The 18,027-nt window shown below is 38.7% G+C and overlaps 1 protein-coding gene across 1 annotated transcript; it reads right to left on the bottom strand.

The window, feature by feature from the left end:
* Nucleotides 1–550: 550 nt before the first annotated feature.
* LOC124253680 (GPI mannosyltransferase 3-like) lies at nt 551–12,687 on the bottom strand. Its single transcript, XM_046687494.1, is given in 9 exon segments — nt 551–1,679; nt 2,558–3,031; nt 4,338–4,528; nt 4,530–4,596; nt 5,907–6,059; nt 6,912–7,138; nt 8,133–8,250; nt 9,468–9,788; nt 12,370–12,687. Coding segments are annotated over 8 exon segments (1,845 nt in total). The 5' UTR covers nt 9,788; nt 12,370–12,687; the 3' UTR covers nt 551–1,384.
* Between the last annotated feature and the right edge of the window lie 5,340 nt (nt 12,688–18,027).

The raw sequence follows: 18,027 nt of genomic DNA, 5'->3' as shown, positions 1-18,027 counted from the left end.
CTGCAGAGGACGCCAGAAATCAGCTTTACACATTGTACCCATGTTAGGAAATAAACCCAGTTATCCAGTGGTACGATCTATCATTTGGGCTACCCTACTACCCCTGAAGATCTGTAAGTATGTATGTAACAGATTAAATATTTTCTTGTCATAAAAATATCAAACTTGTCACATCATGATAAACAAATTTGTCATTTGATAACACATACCAAATTAATTTCAAACCTAAGAGTTTCTAGACAAATCCTGTTCACAGTCTTATAAACCAACAAATGTGACAACACCATCAAACACAACACACAATAAGTTACCTATCCATTGTCTCCCAACAGTTGTCTTCTGGCGTCATACATTAACATCAAGAAAAACATATTATCACTTAAACATACGATAAATTGGTGTAATAATTGGTACACCTACAGAATACCGGATACCTACCAGCCATATTGTTTAGTGTCACGTCACCCGAACCCAAACGCTAACCCTAACCCTAAACCTTACCCTATCCCTAACCCTAAACCTTACCCTAACCCTAAGTAAACTTGCGTGCTTTCAAAGATGGCGGAAGGTATCCGGTATTCTGTAGTCTTACCTAATAATCAATGCCATCGGAAATATTTTCTTGAGAAATAAGCTGCCCTAGTCACAGTACTCTTCACCTTCCATTAGTACTGACGTTGTACAGGTTTTCCATCCCCACAGATGACATTTACAATGGGATGAAATGAGTTGTAAGAGATAAACTTTGGGTATTCAAAGACTGTAAGAGGTACAATATGTATCAGGGATGGCTATTGTTCATTTGTTTTCTTATGCTGCCTTCAGCAATATTCCAGCTTTATGCCAGATTTAGATTAGATATATATTGACAGGTTTTAAGTTAATAAGACAAATTACAAATTTTAAGATAATATTGGTTTAATGCAGTTAATATCTTTCTCACATAATCCATGCAGATTTCGTCTTATTTATGTTGTACAAGACAGTTGAAATATTTCCCATTTTTCTAATAACCAATATATGACCTGATAGTGGAGTTATCTCCCCAAATGGTTCTATACAACAGTTACCCCCATACTTGATACAATACAGCAGTTATCTCCCATACTTGACTCAGTACAGCAGTTATCTCCCATACTTGATACAATACAGCAGTTACCTCCCATACTTGACTCATTTCACCAGATAGCTTTAATATTTGAATTCAACACAGCAGTGTTCTGAGCAGAACAAATGATTATGTTGAACCTAAACAAACTAGCATATCACTTATCTCCCTTACATGACAATACGGCAGTTATCTCCCCTACATCACAATACAAGATGAATATCACATACAGAACTCAAAACATCACTTATCTCCATGAGGTTCAAATCCCATTCATCACCTACAACTGACCAGCACATGGGACCCCACTCTCCCTTCAGGGAGATGTGTATGAAAGTATCGGGCACATTGCTTGTAGCCATTTTGATTCAGCAGTGATCCAACTGTACCCTGAAGAGGGCTGAAGTAGATGATGTGTGACGGCCATGAGACCCGTGTGCCTGAGAATTCAGTCTTCAGCCATCTCAATGGGTCGTGGAAAAACACCTCCGCTTCATCCGTGTAGTTGTCAAGCTGTTGTAGGTTGGGCTCACACGTGAGAAACCTCATGGAGATGTTGCGGTGGATGTAGCTGTAGGAGTAAGAAGTGAGCGAGGTGAACAGTGTGATACAAAATCTGCTGTGAGACTTCGTGGCTTATAAGATTTGCGGTGTTTGGTAATAACTTATAAATCCAATTCCGTTTTAAAAGCAAGCCATCATGTCATTTAAGATATTGACATAAAAAATCACATTTCTGTTTAGTTATGATCATAAAGGTCAAGGTGAAGGTCATCTGAACATCCAATTAAAAATCAATATACTTACAGGAACACACACGGGAACATGTTGTGTGACTGCTTGCCCAAACCTAAGCTGGTTTATTAGTCTTAGCCCATGGAGATACCATGTGGCAGTTAAACAGACATATAGTACTGACTACAAACCACCCAGTCATCAAGGCTGGGCAACAACAAGTAACATCTTTAAATATTTCTTTTAATGGTACCGGAGATCTAGCCACAAACCTTCTACTCTCCTGGCAAACAGTCTATCTATTAGACCACTCACTTGCCTTTAATAAGGGCCTGAGTTACATATTGTGAAAGACTCCCTTGCCTGTAATATGGGGTGGAATTACATTAACGACTTTCTCACCTGTAATATGGGATGGCGTTACATTAACAACTTTCTCACCTGTAATATGGGGTGGCGTTACATTAATAACTTTCTCACCTGTAATATTGGGTGGAATTACATTAACAACTTCCTCACCTGTAATATGGGGTGGCATTACATTAACAACTTTCTCACCTGTAACATGGGGTGGAATTACATTAACAACTTCCTCACCTGTAATATGGGATGGTGTTACATTAACAACATTCTCACCTGTAATAAGGGGTGGAATTCCATTAACGACTTTCTCACCTGTAATATTGGGTGGAATTACATTAACTGCTTTCTCACCTGTAATATGGGGTGGAATGACATGGCATCAGGAACAACACGTCCACGTTTTTCTCTATACTGGCATCATGGACGAATTTCATGACATCCACCGTTCCCCGCTGGTGAATGAGACAGAAATACAGAGCCATTGGAATGTTTGTCACGATCAGGATCAATACAATAATCTTGGCCTTTGACAGGTTGGCTCTGTGTTGCTGTACCCTCCTGACCTCTGGGTCAAGGTCAGCAGGTTTGGAGGGCGACGGTTGTTTCTCTGGCTGGAGCAGCGACTGGTTGTCTGTTGTGTCAGACATGCTGGTGCTGCTGTTAAAGCTTTCATTCAAATCCTCATCACCTCCGTGTTTAGTTTTCTTTGATTTTCGTTTTTTGAGGTTTGGCCGTTTGCATAGAGATTGAAAGTACACTCCACAGTAGTGCATGGAAATTGGAAGAATCGGCAGCAGAAAGCGGAACTCCTTGTGAGACAGGAAACTGAAACACAAAGATTACTTACATAAGTTTAATCATTTATAGACAGAGGTCACTGACTGGAATTGTAAATTTCATTGATAGAGGTCACAACATAGTCTTAATTATTTAGACAGAGGTTATGCACATCAGTTGTAAACTGTTCATTTACAGAGATCAATTATGTAAGGTACTGTAAAATATTCATTGACAAAGATCGGACATTGTTTTTTCACAAATTAATTGTTGGGGATGAAGATAAATACATGACAACCATCTGACAATGGTCCATCCCCCCTGCCAGGGTCGTCAGCAAGAGAAATGAACCCTCGACCCACTAGGCTAACCCTCCACCCTTAACGATTGGTGTTGTGTAGTCAGCAATGTTTCAACCCCGTCAATCACAATGTATTTCACATCAGAGTGTCGACAGGCAGGAAACATTTGTTGACAGAATCAGCAACAGCCAGAACCACCAACTTGATATGTCACGATTGAGTTGACTCAAAGTTAGAAGTTAGTCTACAATGTCTACAAGAACCAGCTATTTTTTAAATTTGGGAGTCATGATTCTCATGACGCTAAATACAAATCAAGACACTGTTTTTTTTATAAGCACTTGTCACACTTGTTTGCGGTCAAATACACTGTGACTTCAATGGACAGAAATACTTGCAGCTGATTGGTTGATGACAGTCATGTCAGTTACGCTTTATAACTGAAATCTTGCAACTGAATTTTCCAGTTTCTAATTCATGAAAGTTACTTCAACCTCATTTCTGTCTGAAACCTTAAAGGACCCGGTACATTTTACTTTAAACAGTGAAGTAAAGCTGGCATATTTTTCGATATTGCAAATACTCAGTCTGAATTTGGGGATCTTTGGTGAATTTATCCAGATATGGCAACACTTTTCAGAGTATTTCAGTATGTTACTAAATCTGGTACACATCATGGGAAGTCAGAATCAAAGGGTGAGTGAGTGAGTGAGTTTATTTTTACGCCGCTTTTAGCAATATTCCACGAAATGGACTTAACACATTGCGGCGGCTTGACTTGTAACTTACTAGGGCTACCCCACAGCCCCCAGAATCAAAGGAGTGAGTGAGTTTGGTTTTACGCTGCTTTTAGCAAAATTCTAGCAATATCATGGCAGGGGACACCAGAAATGGGCTTCACACATTGTCCCCATGTGGGGAATCGAACCCGGGCCCTCGGCGTGACAAGCCAATGCTTTAACCACTAGGCTACCTCACCACCCCAGGATCAAAGGAGATATTGAATATCCAACTATGGGTGATAATGGAACTCATTTCAACTGATAACATACCTGTATATAAATATTGTCCATAAAATGACAAAAAGCAACACTTTGTTTTTAGCCTTCCAAGCACCTAGTATGAAAGGAAGTATATGTGTTGCCATGACAACTGGATAGCCCTGTGTAAGGTACCAGTGCCACGGGTGTGAACCGTAGAATGCACTTCCTCCTTTGAGTACGTTGAACTGCAGGAACCGGAAGCTGTACAAATATCCAGCGATCGTAGAAGATGTGGTCTATCATTGTCGCAAAACCTAGCACACCTAGCCTGCAACAGAAGACAGAAGGCAATACAGATTTACAAGTACTGGTTGTGGTGATGATGGTGATGGTGATGATGGTGATGGCGATGATGGTGATGGTGATGGTGATGATGGTGATGATGATGATGGTGATGATGATGGTGATGACGATGATGGTGGTGATGACGTTGATGATGGTGATGACGGTGATGATGGTGATGGTGATGATGGTAAAGGCGATGATGGTGATGGTGATGATGATGGTGATGATGATGGTGATGACGATGATGATGGTGATGACGTTGATGATGGTGATGACGGTGATGATGGGAATGTCATTGTAGTAGTTATAATGTTCAGAGATGTAAAGATGTAAATAATTTCTTATCATGTTTAAAACAGCGCCTCAAAGATATATCACACCAAAACTGGCATCATGAGATAAACAGTTCAAGTTTCCTTACCCACTACGCTTCATTCAAGTTTTCACTGGAAAGGGAATCATATATCACGAACATCAGGAACAAACAACTAATAAGAGTCTACTTCAAATTTAGAGCTTCGCTAACAAACTTCAAGATAAACAAGCTAAGAACCAATAAAGATACAACGTCAATCAACCCCATCTGTGAACTTTGTAATCATAACCTTAATGAAGATGAGAACCATGTATTTTTTTGTTTAAGACAAGTATAATCAAGCCAGAACTCTATATCTACAGAAGCTACAATCAGTCTACAGAGGCCCACTAACCATTCAGGCAATTTTCATGTCACAAAATAGTAATGTACAGCATCCAACAACTATCTATCTCAATGAGATATTCAAAATAAGATCAATATGAAACTCAAATGTTTATGATCATGTAATTTAAATTGCATTTGTCAACTGTATCATAGGCCTTATGGCCCAAATACTACTGAATAAACTTCTCTCTTCTCTCTCTTCTCTAATAATGTTCATTTTTGTCATCGTTGTCAACGTCATCATCATCATCATCAACATCACTATCATACATCCCCTCCTCTTCCTCATCATCATTTTCATCAACAACACAGGGGATATCTCTTTACTGCATCAGATTAACAATTCATGTTCAGCTCCCTTAGGGTATTACAGAACCCAAACTGCCAGTTCAGTTAAAAATATGCATAAATTTACATCATCTCATCCCACTGGGTACCCATTTGCCACCAAAATATTGAAATGATAAGAGAAGAAACTACCAATAAAGTCTGTAAATGCTTGGGCTCAATCATTATATTACATATCAATTACTCTCAATATGGCAATACAACCATGCAACTGCAAGACAGCTATGTCACACGCAGCTCACCCTATTTGTATGTACTGTTTGATGAGCGTCGGCAACGATGCTCGATTCAGCTGAAGATGCCAACAGCACAGCAGAACCCACAGTATGGCCGCTGTGGGCCGCACAATCACTGACAGTGCAGCCAGCACCAAGAATTTACTCAGAGATGATGTTCTGCAAAACAGGCATACAGGATTCGTCAATCTTGAATCATGTTTAAACCCTTGAAAAGCTAAAATGACACACTGAATACAAGACATACTGTAGTTTTGATATGTGAAAATTAACGTGTTCGGTTTTAAAGGAAACATTTAGCAGCGTTCAACCAACTATAATCACTTTCAAAATGTAAACACAATAGGATTTATCTCTATTCTACAATGACATATGCACGCTGAATAAAACGTGTTTTAAATATGCACTCATTACCCTTGCGTAGCGTTTTGACACTACTCACAGTCAACCGGCTCTCAGAAGTGGTTATTAAAAACTTTTCACTTCTAATTTTTTAGTAACAGCCAATCAAAAACGAACATACTTAAATGTCATGGTAGAATGTTTATTTAACCATCAACAACATCCAAGGCTCACTAAATCCATTAAATGTTTTGTTAAGAGTATTTTTGTCTTGAATGTTTACATGTAAAGAAATGAAAGAAAAGTTATAAAGAACAAAACAATACTTGACTTGACTAGGGGTTATTTTCCAAATCAAACCTTGAAAAAATCAAAAGATATTTTTAAATTATTTTTTTTTATAAATCTAATTTCTTACTTTTCCTTTAAAGTTTAAAAAAAAAAGTTACACTATTCTGCCAAAAAAAACCACAAAACACTGATTAACAAAATAGCATCGCAAAACTAGGAACATTATATTATTCACTATGCTATTTCTTTGAAAAATTCTTTTATGTAAAAGATCACTATTAAAAACCAACAACTTCTTCTATCAAGAAAACATTATGAAAAATATGTTTAATCTAAAGTGTTCAGTATAAGTATAAACAACAAGGGCAGACAACTTACTGCGGGCTCTTTGGCCAGGGATAGTAATATAGTGCCATAGTAACCAGCACAGCTTCGGTGGAGTTAGTGAGTGTGCGTGTAGCACAGTATAGGGTGAACCATGACAGCGTCTGGCACAGCAGCGTCCACTGCGCTGTTGGGCGATCACACAGCATGCGGGACAGCCGATACAGATAGAGGTCACCACAGGCCGCTATAACGCCTTGCAACATCCTCGGTAACTTTATCTAGTTGGGAAAATACTCATAACATTAATTAAGATTAAATTTCCTGACCAGATTTTACTGGTGTTTCTAAAGCCTAATATTCTGCATTTTTAAATAATAAATACAACAAATATTGATAAATATTATTTCAAAGGTATATAAGTAAGAGATAATACTTGATACTTTCAGTTGACTGACTGAGTTTGGTTTTATACGCCGCTTTTAGCAATATTCCAGCAACATCACGGCGGGGGACACCAGAAATGGGCTTCACACATTGTACCCATGTGGGGATTCGAACCCGGGCCTTCGGCGTGACGAGCCAATGCTTTAACCATAAAGCTACCCCACTGCCCCTCTTTCAGTTGACATCTGGTTTGGATGAACCAAGCAATTCACCTTAAAAAAACATTTTCAATTTGATATTCAACACAACACAATTATAACAAGGGTAACTCAACATTCTGTCAAGGCAACCCAAACCTTTCTTTGAAATATTGCATCAATCATGATTCAATGATAACACATTGACATTTTATATGCATTTTGGTGTTAGGTGTACTCTTAAAGTTTCAGATTCAGCACTCTTCTTCTTTGAAGAAGTATTTAGTAAACAGATGGATGCCAGACATTGGAATGAAAAAATGAAACACCACTATCTGTGTCACCAATCTCTTTCAAATCAGATCTTTTGATCTTCCGTAATTCTTGGTGTGAAGATCAGGATGGTGAACACTGAGCTAACTCTGACCACTCTAACAAAATGAAGAAATGATCCAGTTAGATGACAGTTTTCTAAAATCATTGGACTTCATGTCCTTACAAATTTTATTTGGAATTTTGATTAAAAAAAAAACACAAAGGGACACGAATATGCCTTCTATGGCATCTATGGGTGTAGTCGCCATGGAGGGGGGCTGTTTGAAGATCATCACGCAAACAGATCATATTAGAGTATATATTGTTGACGTTTCATCGAAGAACATGAAGAAACAGACATTTGGCATCATCTCACCAGCATCACTCTGTTGTCCAGTCCGAAGATGTGGAGGAACTTGTACAGCAGGGCAAAGGAGAGAGGGTAGGTATAGCCACGAATACCCTCCCGCCATTCCCACGTCAAGTGGCCGTAGCTGAGGCGGTCAAGGAAAAGTCAAGACAAGACAGGACTTCAATTAGTACCCTTATCATTATAAATATCAATGTACTGTGTAAAGTCATGTACTGCGATATTGTGATGGTCTGATTGAAATAACCAAAGATTGGTTGCAGTGACTAAACGACCAAGCAGTCGATCATGTTTTCTAATAATCGAACACAAACAATTCTAGAACACTTGTTTTCATTAACAGTATTTTTCACTAGGTTGGTTTTGTCTGTTACATTTCAAAAGCACTACAAGCTTGTTCCAAGTCATGATTGAATTTATCTTAAAGACTCTAAGAAATGTATGTTCCTCCATACTAGTCATCCTTTAAAGATGTGAAATTTTGCTCCAAAAACCCCAAGAACTACATGTTTTTTCCTTATTTTTTTTTGTGCATTAACACATTTCATAAATGACGCTAACCAATTATTTTCGATGATTGATCGGTTGTAATGAACCAATCATCAATTATGAGATTTTAACCAATTCCCAACACTACTGCGATAAAGGAGTTCTATTGGATGTATTGTATCATGAGCCTTGTGTCATGATCGTACACTGTATTGCTGTATCATTACATCACTAGTACAAAGATATTCAATCCAGTCATGAATTGTAGCAATCCAATTCAATAAATCTCCTCTTGAGGCCAGCAAAGATTGCCGGTGGATTATTCTAACATGGAATTCCTGATGGACATAAGTTAGACAAATACTGTCTCTGAAAATGTGACCCGTGAAGATCCGGGATAGAATAGGTCTTCAGCAACCCATGTGTTTGCCACAAAAGGCGACTATGCTTGTCGTAAGAGGCGACTAACGGGATCGGGTGGTCAGTTTTGCTGACTTGGTTGACACATGCGCAGATCGATGCTCATGCTGTTGATCACTGGATTGTCTGGTCCAGACTTGATTATTTACAGACCGCCGCCATATAGCTGGGATATTGCGGAGTGAGGCGTAAAACTAAACTCACTCACTCTGAAAATGTATAATTTTGATGGAAGAAAATAATTCCATTCAACCTGCGAAGGAGCCCCAGTGTGTTAGGAGATTCAGAACCTGGGGAACTCTAGACTTACTTCATTTTGGGCTACAACATTGACGAAAGGGCTGGGCTGAAGGAAAAATATGCAGCTCAGGGACAGTGAGACAGACTAAACATAAGCAAGAAATGTGAATTGACCGACTGAGCCAAGGATACTGGAAGACCATGTTATGGGCCACCTCCAGGGATTGCCAGTATTCATCAGGAACAAAGAACGTCTGTATCAGCAGTGAGTTCGTGATGCGCAACGCCAGCAGCCCGAGGAATAGAGTCCTCTCAGACGCCATTATCTTCTTGACAATGTTGGGTCCCAGCACTTCATCATCAAACATGTGGCAGTCATCTTCCTCTCTTCCTTCATCCTCACTCTGAATCGGGGAGCTCTGGTTACTCTCTCGGACCCTTTGAAGGTCATCTTGTTTAGGTCGTAGCTTTCTTCTTCGGATGGTAGCAGCACTTTTGTTGTTTTTCGTCATCCTGTCAAGAAATACTGATATGTTAGCTTATTATGTCTGGTGATTTGTTCAATAACCTGAATCAAAGTAAATTTATTTCCATGAAGGTTTCAAGCAAAATGAACTGATAACATTCAGATTACATTTTTCAGAATTTGAAAATAGGCTAGGCACAAAGTATAGAGTTGGTAAATTTTTCATTTCTCATAAACGAGCAACTATGTGGAAAACTTCTAGTCATGTACACACTGTACAACTGTGTAAGATCTTGTAGAAGGATCTTTCTATCATCCATTATAATAATTACTGATTCATTATCAATTGTCCAGTCATATTGAAAAAGCCTTGATCTTGCACCATTTCAAATAGTAACCCTAACCCTATTAACTAAGACAGCACAATGTCAAATACAGTGAAACCCTTGTAATCAAACCAGTATATCTCCAATTACAATGAAACCATGATAATCAGGACAGCAGCATCTAAATTACAGCGAAACCATGATAATCTAGATAGTACCACTTACAACACAGTGGAACCCTGTTAATCAAGGCATTAATACTTCAAATACCAATAAAACCTGTACACCAGAACAGCACCACTTCAAACAGCGTTGAAACCCTGGTAGTCATTGTGGTAAAACTTCAAATAGAGTAGAACCCTGTCAAGGATAGAAATACTTTTTTTTCTAAGTGTGCCTTAGGGCACCAGACAAATATTTAGGTGTGCCTTAGAGAAATCAAGTATGCCCACATGTTTTTACAATAAATGACAATGATGATAATCATTTGAAATTTAGTGTTAAATAAAGAAATGGGTTTTTGAGCATTCAAATATGTATGGTATTATTCAGTTTAGTAAAAAATAATTGTTTGAGGGATTAAATGACTAAATGTGAGCTATGTCTCCAGAAAATTAGGCATGTCAAAAGGGCACAGAGAACATCTTTTAACCGTGTCATTTCAATATTTACCGTGCCATGGCACACTAATATATGGGGTATTTCGAACCCTGCCTGTTAACCAAAACAGCACTGGACTGCAGTCTCACTACAAATCAGATGTAGGACCACCAAAGCAACCATTCAAAAAGTAATGTATTCTCTTCTTGGCTGAAAGATGTGACAGAAGCAAGACAACATAAAATGTCTCAACATGGTATGGCTGCTTTGTTCTCCTTTCAGAACTGCCTGCCTAAGTTTGTTTTCAAGATATAGACGTCATATATGCAGCTCTGAACACTTTGCTGACACAAGGATTTGAATGTCTCCATACTGACTGATGAGAAAGTTCACTTGATGAATCAGAATAAATTATCTCAATGTAAAAAGTTTTACTCTAGAGTTACCAATGAAATCATTAGGATTATTACATTTCCTCAAACACAATCACATGTTCTAGGTATGGAACAATTTCTCCAAATGTCGTTGTTAGATAGCTATTAAGTACTTATTCATCAGGAAGTGAGGAAGATTTTCCAAACAAGCTCTGTCTGGGATTTACCAAACCCCAAATCCATCATATAAGTATTAAGAATAGAAATCAGATACAAAAAGACAACAGAAAGCATCCACTGTAACAAAAATGTGTATATATATATTTAAGAATTAATGCTGCTTTTTAAAAATCTGATAGCACTTGAATCAATGTGTATACATATTTAAAGAATACTATGCACAGTTGAATGCTTTATGACCTCCTGGCCCCATCACTTGTAGAATCATTATTTTTGTTGAAATCTGCATTTTTAATTGTTCTATTTTCTTCAGTGCAGTGTGTACCACCCTTTACCAGTCATTATTTTGGACAAAACACACCTAAGGTATATTTTCCCCAAAAATATTCAAAAACTAATAAAATAGATGAAATATGTAATATGTAATACAGTGGACTCTTTTTTATAACCATACAGTGTAAGTAAATGAATAAATTACGTGTTTAATTTGACATATATAGACATTGTATTATCCATGATATACACCTGCACACATTAATGACTGCATTGGAGAAACAAATATCAAAATTCAATGTTGTATGTATAATGCACATACCCCTCCACACAAATGTGTTTTTGAAGAATGAAAACATTTACTCGATAAAAGTCATCGTAAAAGCCTACAAGTGCAATCAATTTTGTAAGCTCTATTCAATTTTCGACATTTCTCTGGGACCCCAATTTTGTAACTTGGGACCCCTACCATTTGTTGGAGTCACACCATATACACATCTTTTTGACTCATTAGCCAAAGTTCCAATAGTGATTTAACTCGTATAATTCAATCTAAAAAGAAAGAAAAAAACAACATTTTTTTTCTTCTGAATAACATCTGAGATGAGTCTCTTCAAAACAAAATTCATTAATTTGTAATGATTATGTAAGCTTATCTTGTTTAGTGAACATGGGGAGTATGTTTTACACCTGCTTCTACCCAGCAGACAAGGAAGTGATTAGTTCCTATGGATTAAAGCTAGTAAATCACACTTTTTATAAACCTGTAAAGCAAATGCAAAAAGTCTGTTATCCTATCCAACGACCAAGGCTGCTATTGCTACTAAAATACATTCATTATACTATTCCAACGGAGACATTACAGGTAATCTTACTTATCATGCTATAGAATTGATCAGTTTGACACTGGGCACGACTTCATTGGGCGCATCAGAAACAAACACAGCCGTGGCAAAGGATCGTAGACGCTCAAGAAACTAGAAAGACGATCGGTCGTTCTGTCCCACTTCAAGAAAGCGAAGAATAATTCTGTTGCCTTCAGTCTCATCATCGACACCACTTCTCAGTAAAGTATTCCTTGAAAGACAGTTAAAGTTGTGTGATAATCATGGGCCTCTGGTTAACGTCTGAACAGGTAGTGACCTGTCACGTTTAACATTTATACATAGGCCAAGAAACACAAGGATTATTGATTTTTCACCTGCAGCATCGTTGGATACACCAATCCGGAAGTACCTACCAAAGGTACCTTTTAGTGCTGGAGAGCTAGCCAAGGGACGTAATCCACGATAAGGTGACGAGATTGTCCACCGGTATGAGATCGTTTAAATGTGTATCTTTACTCACTGACAGGGTTTCAAAACACTTTTCAAATCAGATAATACTCCTGTATCACTTCCCCCTATTTCATTCGTAAAAAACAGTCGTGTCCTATATTTTATTTAAAAAAGGCTAAAACGCATCGATAGATATAAACCAGGGAAAATAGAAACGGTAGAGTATCCCTGTATTTAAACTAAATATTACCACATACGAATGTGTTTGTAAATGTGATCTTTAGATGTTTCAAATCGTTTAGAACTAGGATATTTTTATATACAAAATGTAAAATATGACAGTAACCTTACCACCAATAGCCCTCATTTCTTTGAAAACATTTACGTATAATTTGACAAATATTTGAGTCATAACAGTTTTAAACTTGTATGGTACGAAATATGCTGAAATTAACTCTTTATCAATTTACTGATGATGTTTGTATCGTACGCAACTGACAAAAATGAATGTATGCGTTCTTGCATGCCTAGCTTGAATACTGTTGCATTTATTCTACAGCTATCGGCAAGTTGTTTTTCATAAATAGATAAAGTTTAATAACACATAAGAGCGAATTGTACATGGCGCCCGAAGCGACTTGGCCAGCCTTGCTCTGTCTTCAAAAAAAGAATATTTCGTTTTGTCAAAGCCATACCAGTCGTGGGTTTCACCAAAGTTATAAGTGTCTGAGACGTGCTTCATCTCTCACATAATGCTGACACACCATGACATAACAGGAATACAGTTTAAAACGGCTTTAAATCTCTCTCTCTCTTTCTTATACGGGACTTTATGTTTGTAAAATTAATTTCAGGCGTTTAGGTGAATGATTGTAGGAAAAGAAGTCCGCAGAAAAAAATAATCCGGAAAAAAGTCCTATTGTAATAAAAACCTATTTCTTCATCAACTTTGATGTCAAATATTTTAGACTTTTTTTTATAACACACACATATGGGTTATTAAATAGATAAATCGATCTTTTTCCTTTTTAATGACACTGATAAAAACACGAAGTACTCACATACAAAGGGTGATTAAAGGACGTATTCAATATTTAGATAGGTCTTTGATCTTTTAAATGACATAAATTTAGAAACATGGCGTGGCGTGGCGTGGCGTGGCGTGGCGTGGCGTGGCAGTAAACATTAGAATGAATACGAGTCAGTAGACATTAATATTCATCAATATTCTGTAGTAGAAATAAAGCTGAAAACCTCTGTAATGTAAACATGATCTGTCTATTTGTACATTTGTTGTATTTGCCGCACACCTAGGTGAATATCCGGCGTGAAACGATGTTGAACATACATTGAATAACTTGCATATGGTTGACCTTGGTATTGCCGTCTGGAACGTCACCCCAGTCTGATTGGTTGTGGTTTAACGCCACACTCAGCAACATTCCAGCTATATGGCGGCGGTATGTAAATAATCGAGTCTGGTCCAGACAATCCAGTGATCAACAGCATGAGCATCAATCTACGTAACTGGGATACGATGATGTGTCAACCAAGTCAGCGAGCCTGACCACCCGTTCCCGTTAGTTGACTCTTACGACAAGTATGAGTTTCTGAAGATCAATTCTAATCCGGATCTACGGGTCATCCCATTCTGAGCTACGTTGGCGGGCGCATGGTCTCAAGCAGAAACTCTTCCAAAGACCCTCTTTGGTGGACATGTCAAGGAACATTGTCATATATTTCCATATACCACTCGGAACATTGTTGACAACCAGTGCATGGTGTGGTCTTTATTGTGATTTTGTAGTTCAAAGTCTGCCGAACAACGACATGACGCAAAATGGCGTCAACATATCTCTGGTCATGCCGTCAAATGTCCATTCACATTAACCGAGTCAGTTCTCCTGTCATGTGTGATAACAGCCAACACTATGTGACTACCGTACCCGTATACTGAGCATGGTCAAGAATTGTTGCCCCGCTCGCTGCTACTTCGCCCACAGTGTCCTGCCATCTGCGACTCGGCAGCAAAATACTGATTCGTTTGTAAACGTCACGTGACGCCATTGGCGTACACCCCGTCCCGGGTGTTGCCGAGACCAACCCAATATGTGTCACTTTTTGTAAGCTGTGAGGTTACACCCTTCACAAGATGCTTTGGAGGGCTGCATAGAGCCAGATCTTATTGGTAGATACATTGTATGTAAATTCCTTCCTGATATTGTATGGGATTCTCTGTCGATGACAGAAGCAGATTTGCTGAGTGATGCTAGTGTAATTAGAACATCTTGTCCAGGTGGCCTGCCGCACCAGAATGTGTCGTTGCAACTATATCCGTTTGATCGTACCTGTCGAGAATTTTATAACGTTTTGACTTGCCAAACACTGGGGCAAATCAGAATACTGACGTCCCACAGTCTATAACGTACGTACCTATAATTTGCCTGCTCAAAGAAATACTGTCTTGGAGGCAGTTTTAAGGCGTTATACATAGGTCCGCTGGGATGATGAATTCCTATGAAGGCGCACACATTTTGGTTTCTCTCTGCACGTGCATCACGTACTTTTTATGCATCATGTGAACTCTCTGTTTCTTCTTCGAAACGAAGTCATGTATTTTATATGTCAGCAAATGATAAGCTCTACTTTTTAATTAATTAGTTCCCTTTGTACGTCTGCTGAACTTCACAACGTCTTTGTGCAACGAATGGTGCATTCCTCAACTGGTTTACTTTCTACTTTACAGCTCGGCGTCAGTATGTGAGAAACCCCAATTCTTCCAACCAGAAGTTGTTTTGTGGTGTTCCACAAGGTTCAGTCTTAGGGCCAGTCTTATTCACCTTGTTTACCGCTCCATTTGGAGGTTAGCTCAACATCATCTCAACATATCACCTCTATGCAGATGACGCACAATTTCAGGATGGTTTCATGGCAAATGGAATAGCCAAGCACAATTCCATCAAAACAATAGAGACCTGCACTGAAGATGTCAAATCATGGATGTGTGACAACTAGTGGTGGTCCGATTAATTGAAATAATCGAAGATTGGTCGTAGTGACTATACGACAACGTAGTGACTAGTAGTGACTTGGTCGTAGTGACTATATGACCAAGCAATCGATCATAATTTCTCATAATCGAACACAAACAATTTTGGAACACTTGTTTTCATTAACAATATTTTTCACATGGTTGGTTTTGTCTGTTACATTTCGTAAGCACTACAAGCTCGTTTCAAGTCATGATTGAATTTATCTTAAAGATTCCAAGAAATTTAGGTTCCTAACATACTAGTCATCCTTTAAAGATGTGAAATTTTGCCCAAAAAACCCCCAAGAACTACATTTTTTCCCCTTATTTTAATGTGCATTAACAAATTTCATAAATGACGCCAACCAATTATTTTCGATGATTGATCGGTAGTAATGAACCAATCATCAATTATGAGATTTTAACCAATTCCCAACACTAGTGACAACTGTCTTTGTTAAACGATGACAAGACCGAATCAATGATCATTGCACCTCCAAGACGACTTCAGTAAATTACTGTAGATCATCTTCAAGTTTGCAAGTCCACCATTTCGTTTTCCCCAACTGTGAAGAATTTGTGTAATTTATTTCAATGGTAAAACATGTTCTTAAGAAGGACAATGCTCAATAGTTTGTCGCCATTTTGAACCGAGTACCAGATGTATACACATGAGCGTTAATCAAACAACACCCACTTTTTTTTTAGATAAGTAGGATTTGGAGGATCTCAAGCTCTAAGTCGGTGTCCAAGAGAGATGTTCGACTGGGTTCATATCGGGGGTCGTGTCGTGCAGGCCACGGTGATATTTTGATGGCGTTGTTCTACAAGGGACTGTCGACAGCTCGAGAACGTGATTTAGTTTTGACATTCATGAATAACCCGTGAAGGTCCGGGTTAGAATATTGATCTTCAGTAAACCATGCTTGTCGTAAGAGGCGACTAACGGAATCGGGTGGTCAGGCTCGCTGACTTGGTTGACACGTCATCGGTTCCCAATTGCGCAGATCGATGCTCATATTGTTGATCACTGGACTGTCTGGTCCAGACTCGATTATTTACCGACCACCGCCATATAGCTGGAATATTGCTGAGTGTGGCGTAAATCTCAACAAATTCACTCACTCATTCATGAATATCGGATGACTGGCATGGGGATGTTATCAAAATGTGACCCGACGGCAGTACCCATCACTTCCATTTGAAAATGTTGAGTGTTTAGTGTCCCGAACCCCAGACCATCACTGAGCCACCAAACGGTGCAGCCACAGGGGCGTGTCACGCTTAGAAACAGCGTTAGAAAGACGTATAGGTATATAAACCCTACCCTAGTACTATATAAAAGGAAAAGGATGAAACGACGGAACCACCCCCTCCTCAATCTAAGTTAGATTTCACCACGTAAACTATTTTTAAGGCCACGTCGAGGCCTACCGATCAAAAGCGAGATGATTTCCCTACAAAATGAGCTATAAATGGTCACAATCGGATTATTATTTCAAAAGTTATACGCCACGACTCACCGAAAACAGCTACCACCGCAATTCCAAGCCAAAATCATGGATCACCCAAGACAGCGAAAACTCACCTTTTAAATTCGTTTATTAATTCCAGCCACGTTGAGAGCACCTATGTAGGGCTAGATTCGATCGGCAGCGCCATTCCACGGGTCTAAAAACTTATTGCAACATCTAAAACTCATTTCCTCGACAGTAAGCAGGCATTAACTCCAAAACCATCGGTAATCATACTCACCTGTCGGCCATAGATGGGTAGGGTCTATATACCTATATGTCTTTCTAACGCTGTTTCTAAGCGTGACACGCCCCTGTGGGTGCAGCTACATGGATCATAGCTAAATGCCTCGTTATGTTGTCTCCATACACAACAACGGCCGTTGGTAACATGTAGAAGATCTTTACCTCAGACTGTAGGTAGTCAATTCTTTGGGTTCCGTTGATGGCTTTATGTAAATACTTAGGTTATAAAAGTTGTCAGTAGGCCACAACCATAGTCACAGAGACACAACATAGACTGAAAATTTTGACATTTTGTCACTCGCCCACTGACTCAAGCACTCAGGCATGCACGCACGTGTCAACGAATACTTCTCAAATCATTCCAGACTTGAGAAGGACCCCTATTAAAAATATATTCTACAGGGTTTAGGAGACAGACTAGGACTTTAGTTAACAATAACATTAATTTATAATTAAAGCAGTAAC

The sequence above is a fragment of the Haliotis rubra genome, unplaced genomic scaffold (assembly GCF_003918875.1).
Source record: "Haliotis rubra isolate DU_JTF1 unplaced genomic scaffold, ASM391887v1 Scf55, whole genome shotgun sequence".
Taxonomy (NCBI): domain Eukaryota; kingdom Metazoa; phylum Mollusca; class Gastropoda; order Lepetellida; family Haliotidae; genus Haliotis; species Haliotis rubra.
Note: the sequence above shows the minus strand (reverse complement) of the source record. Positions and strands in the feature narration are given on the sequence as shown.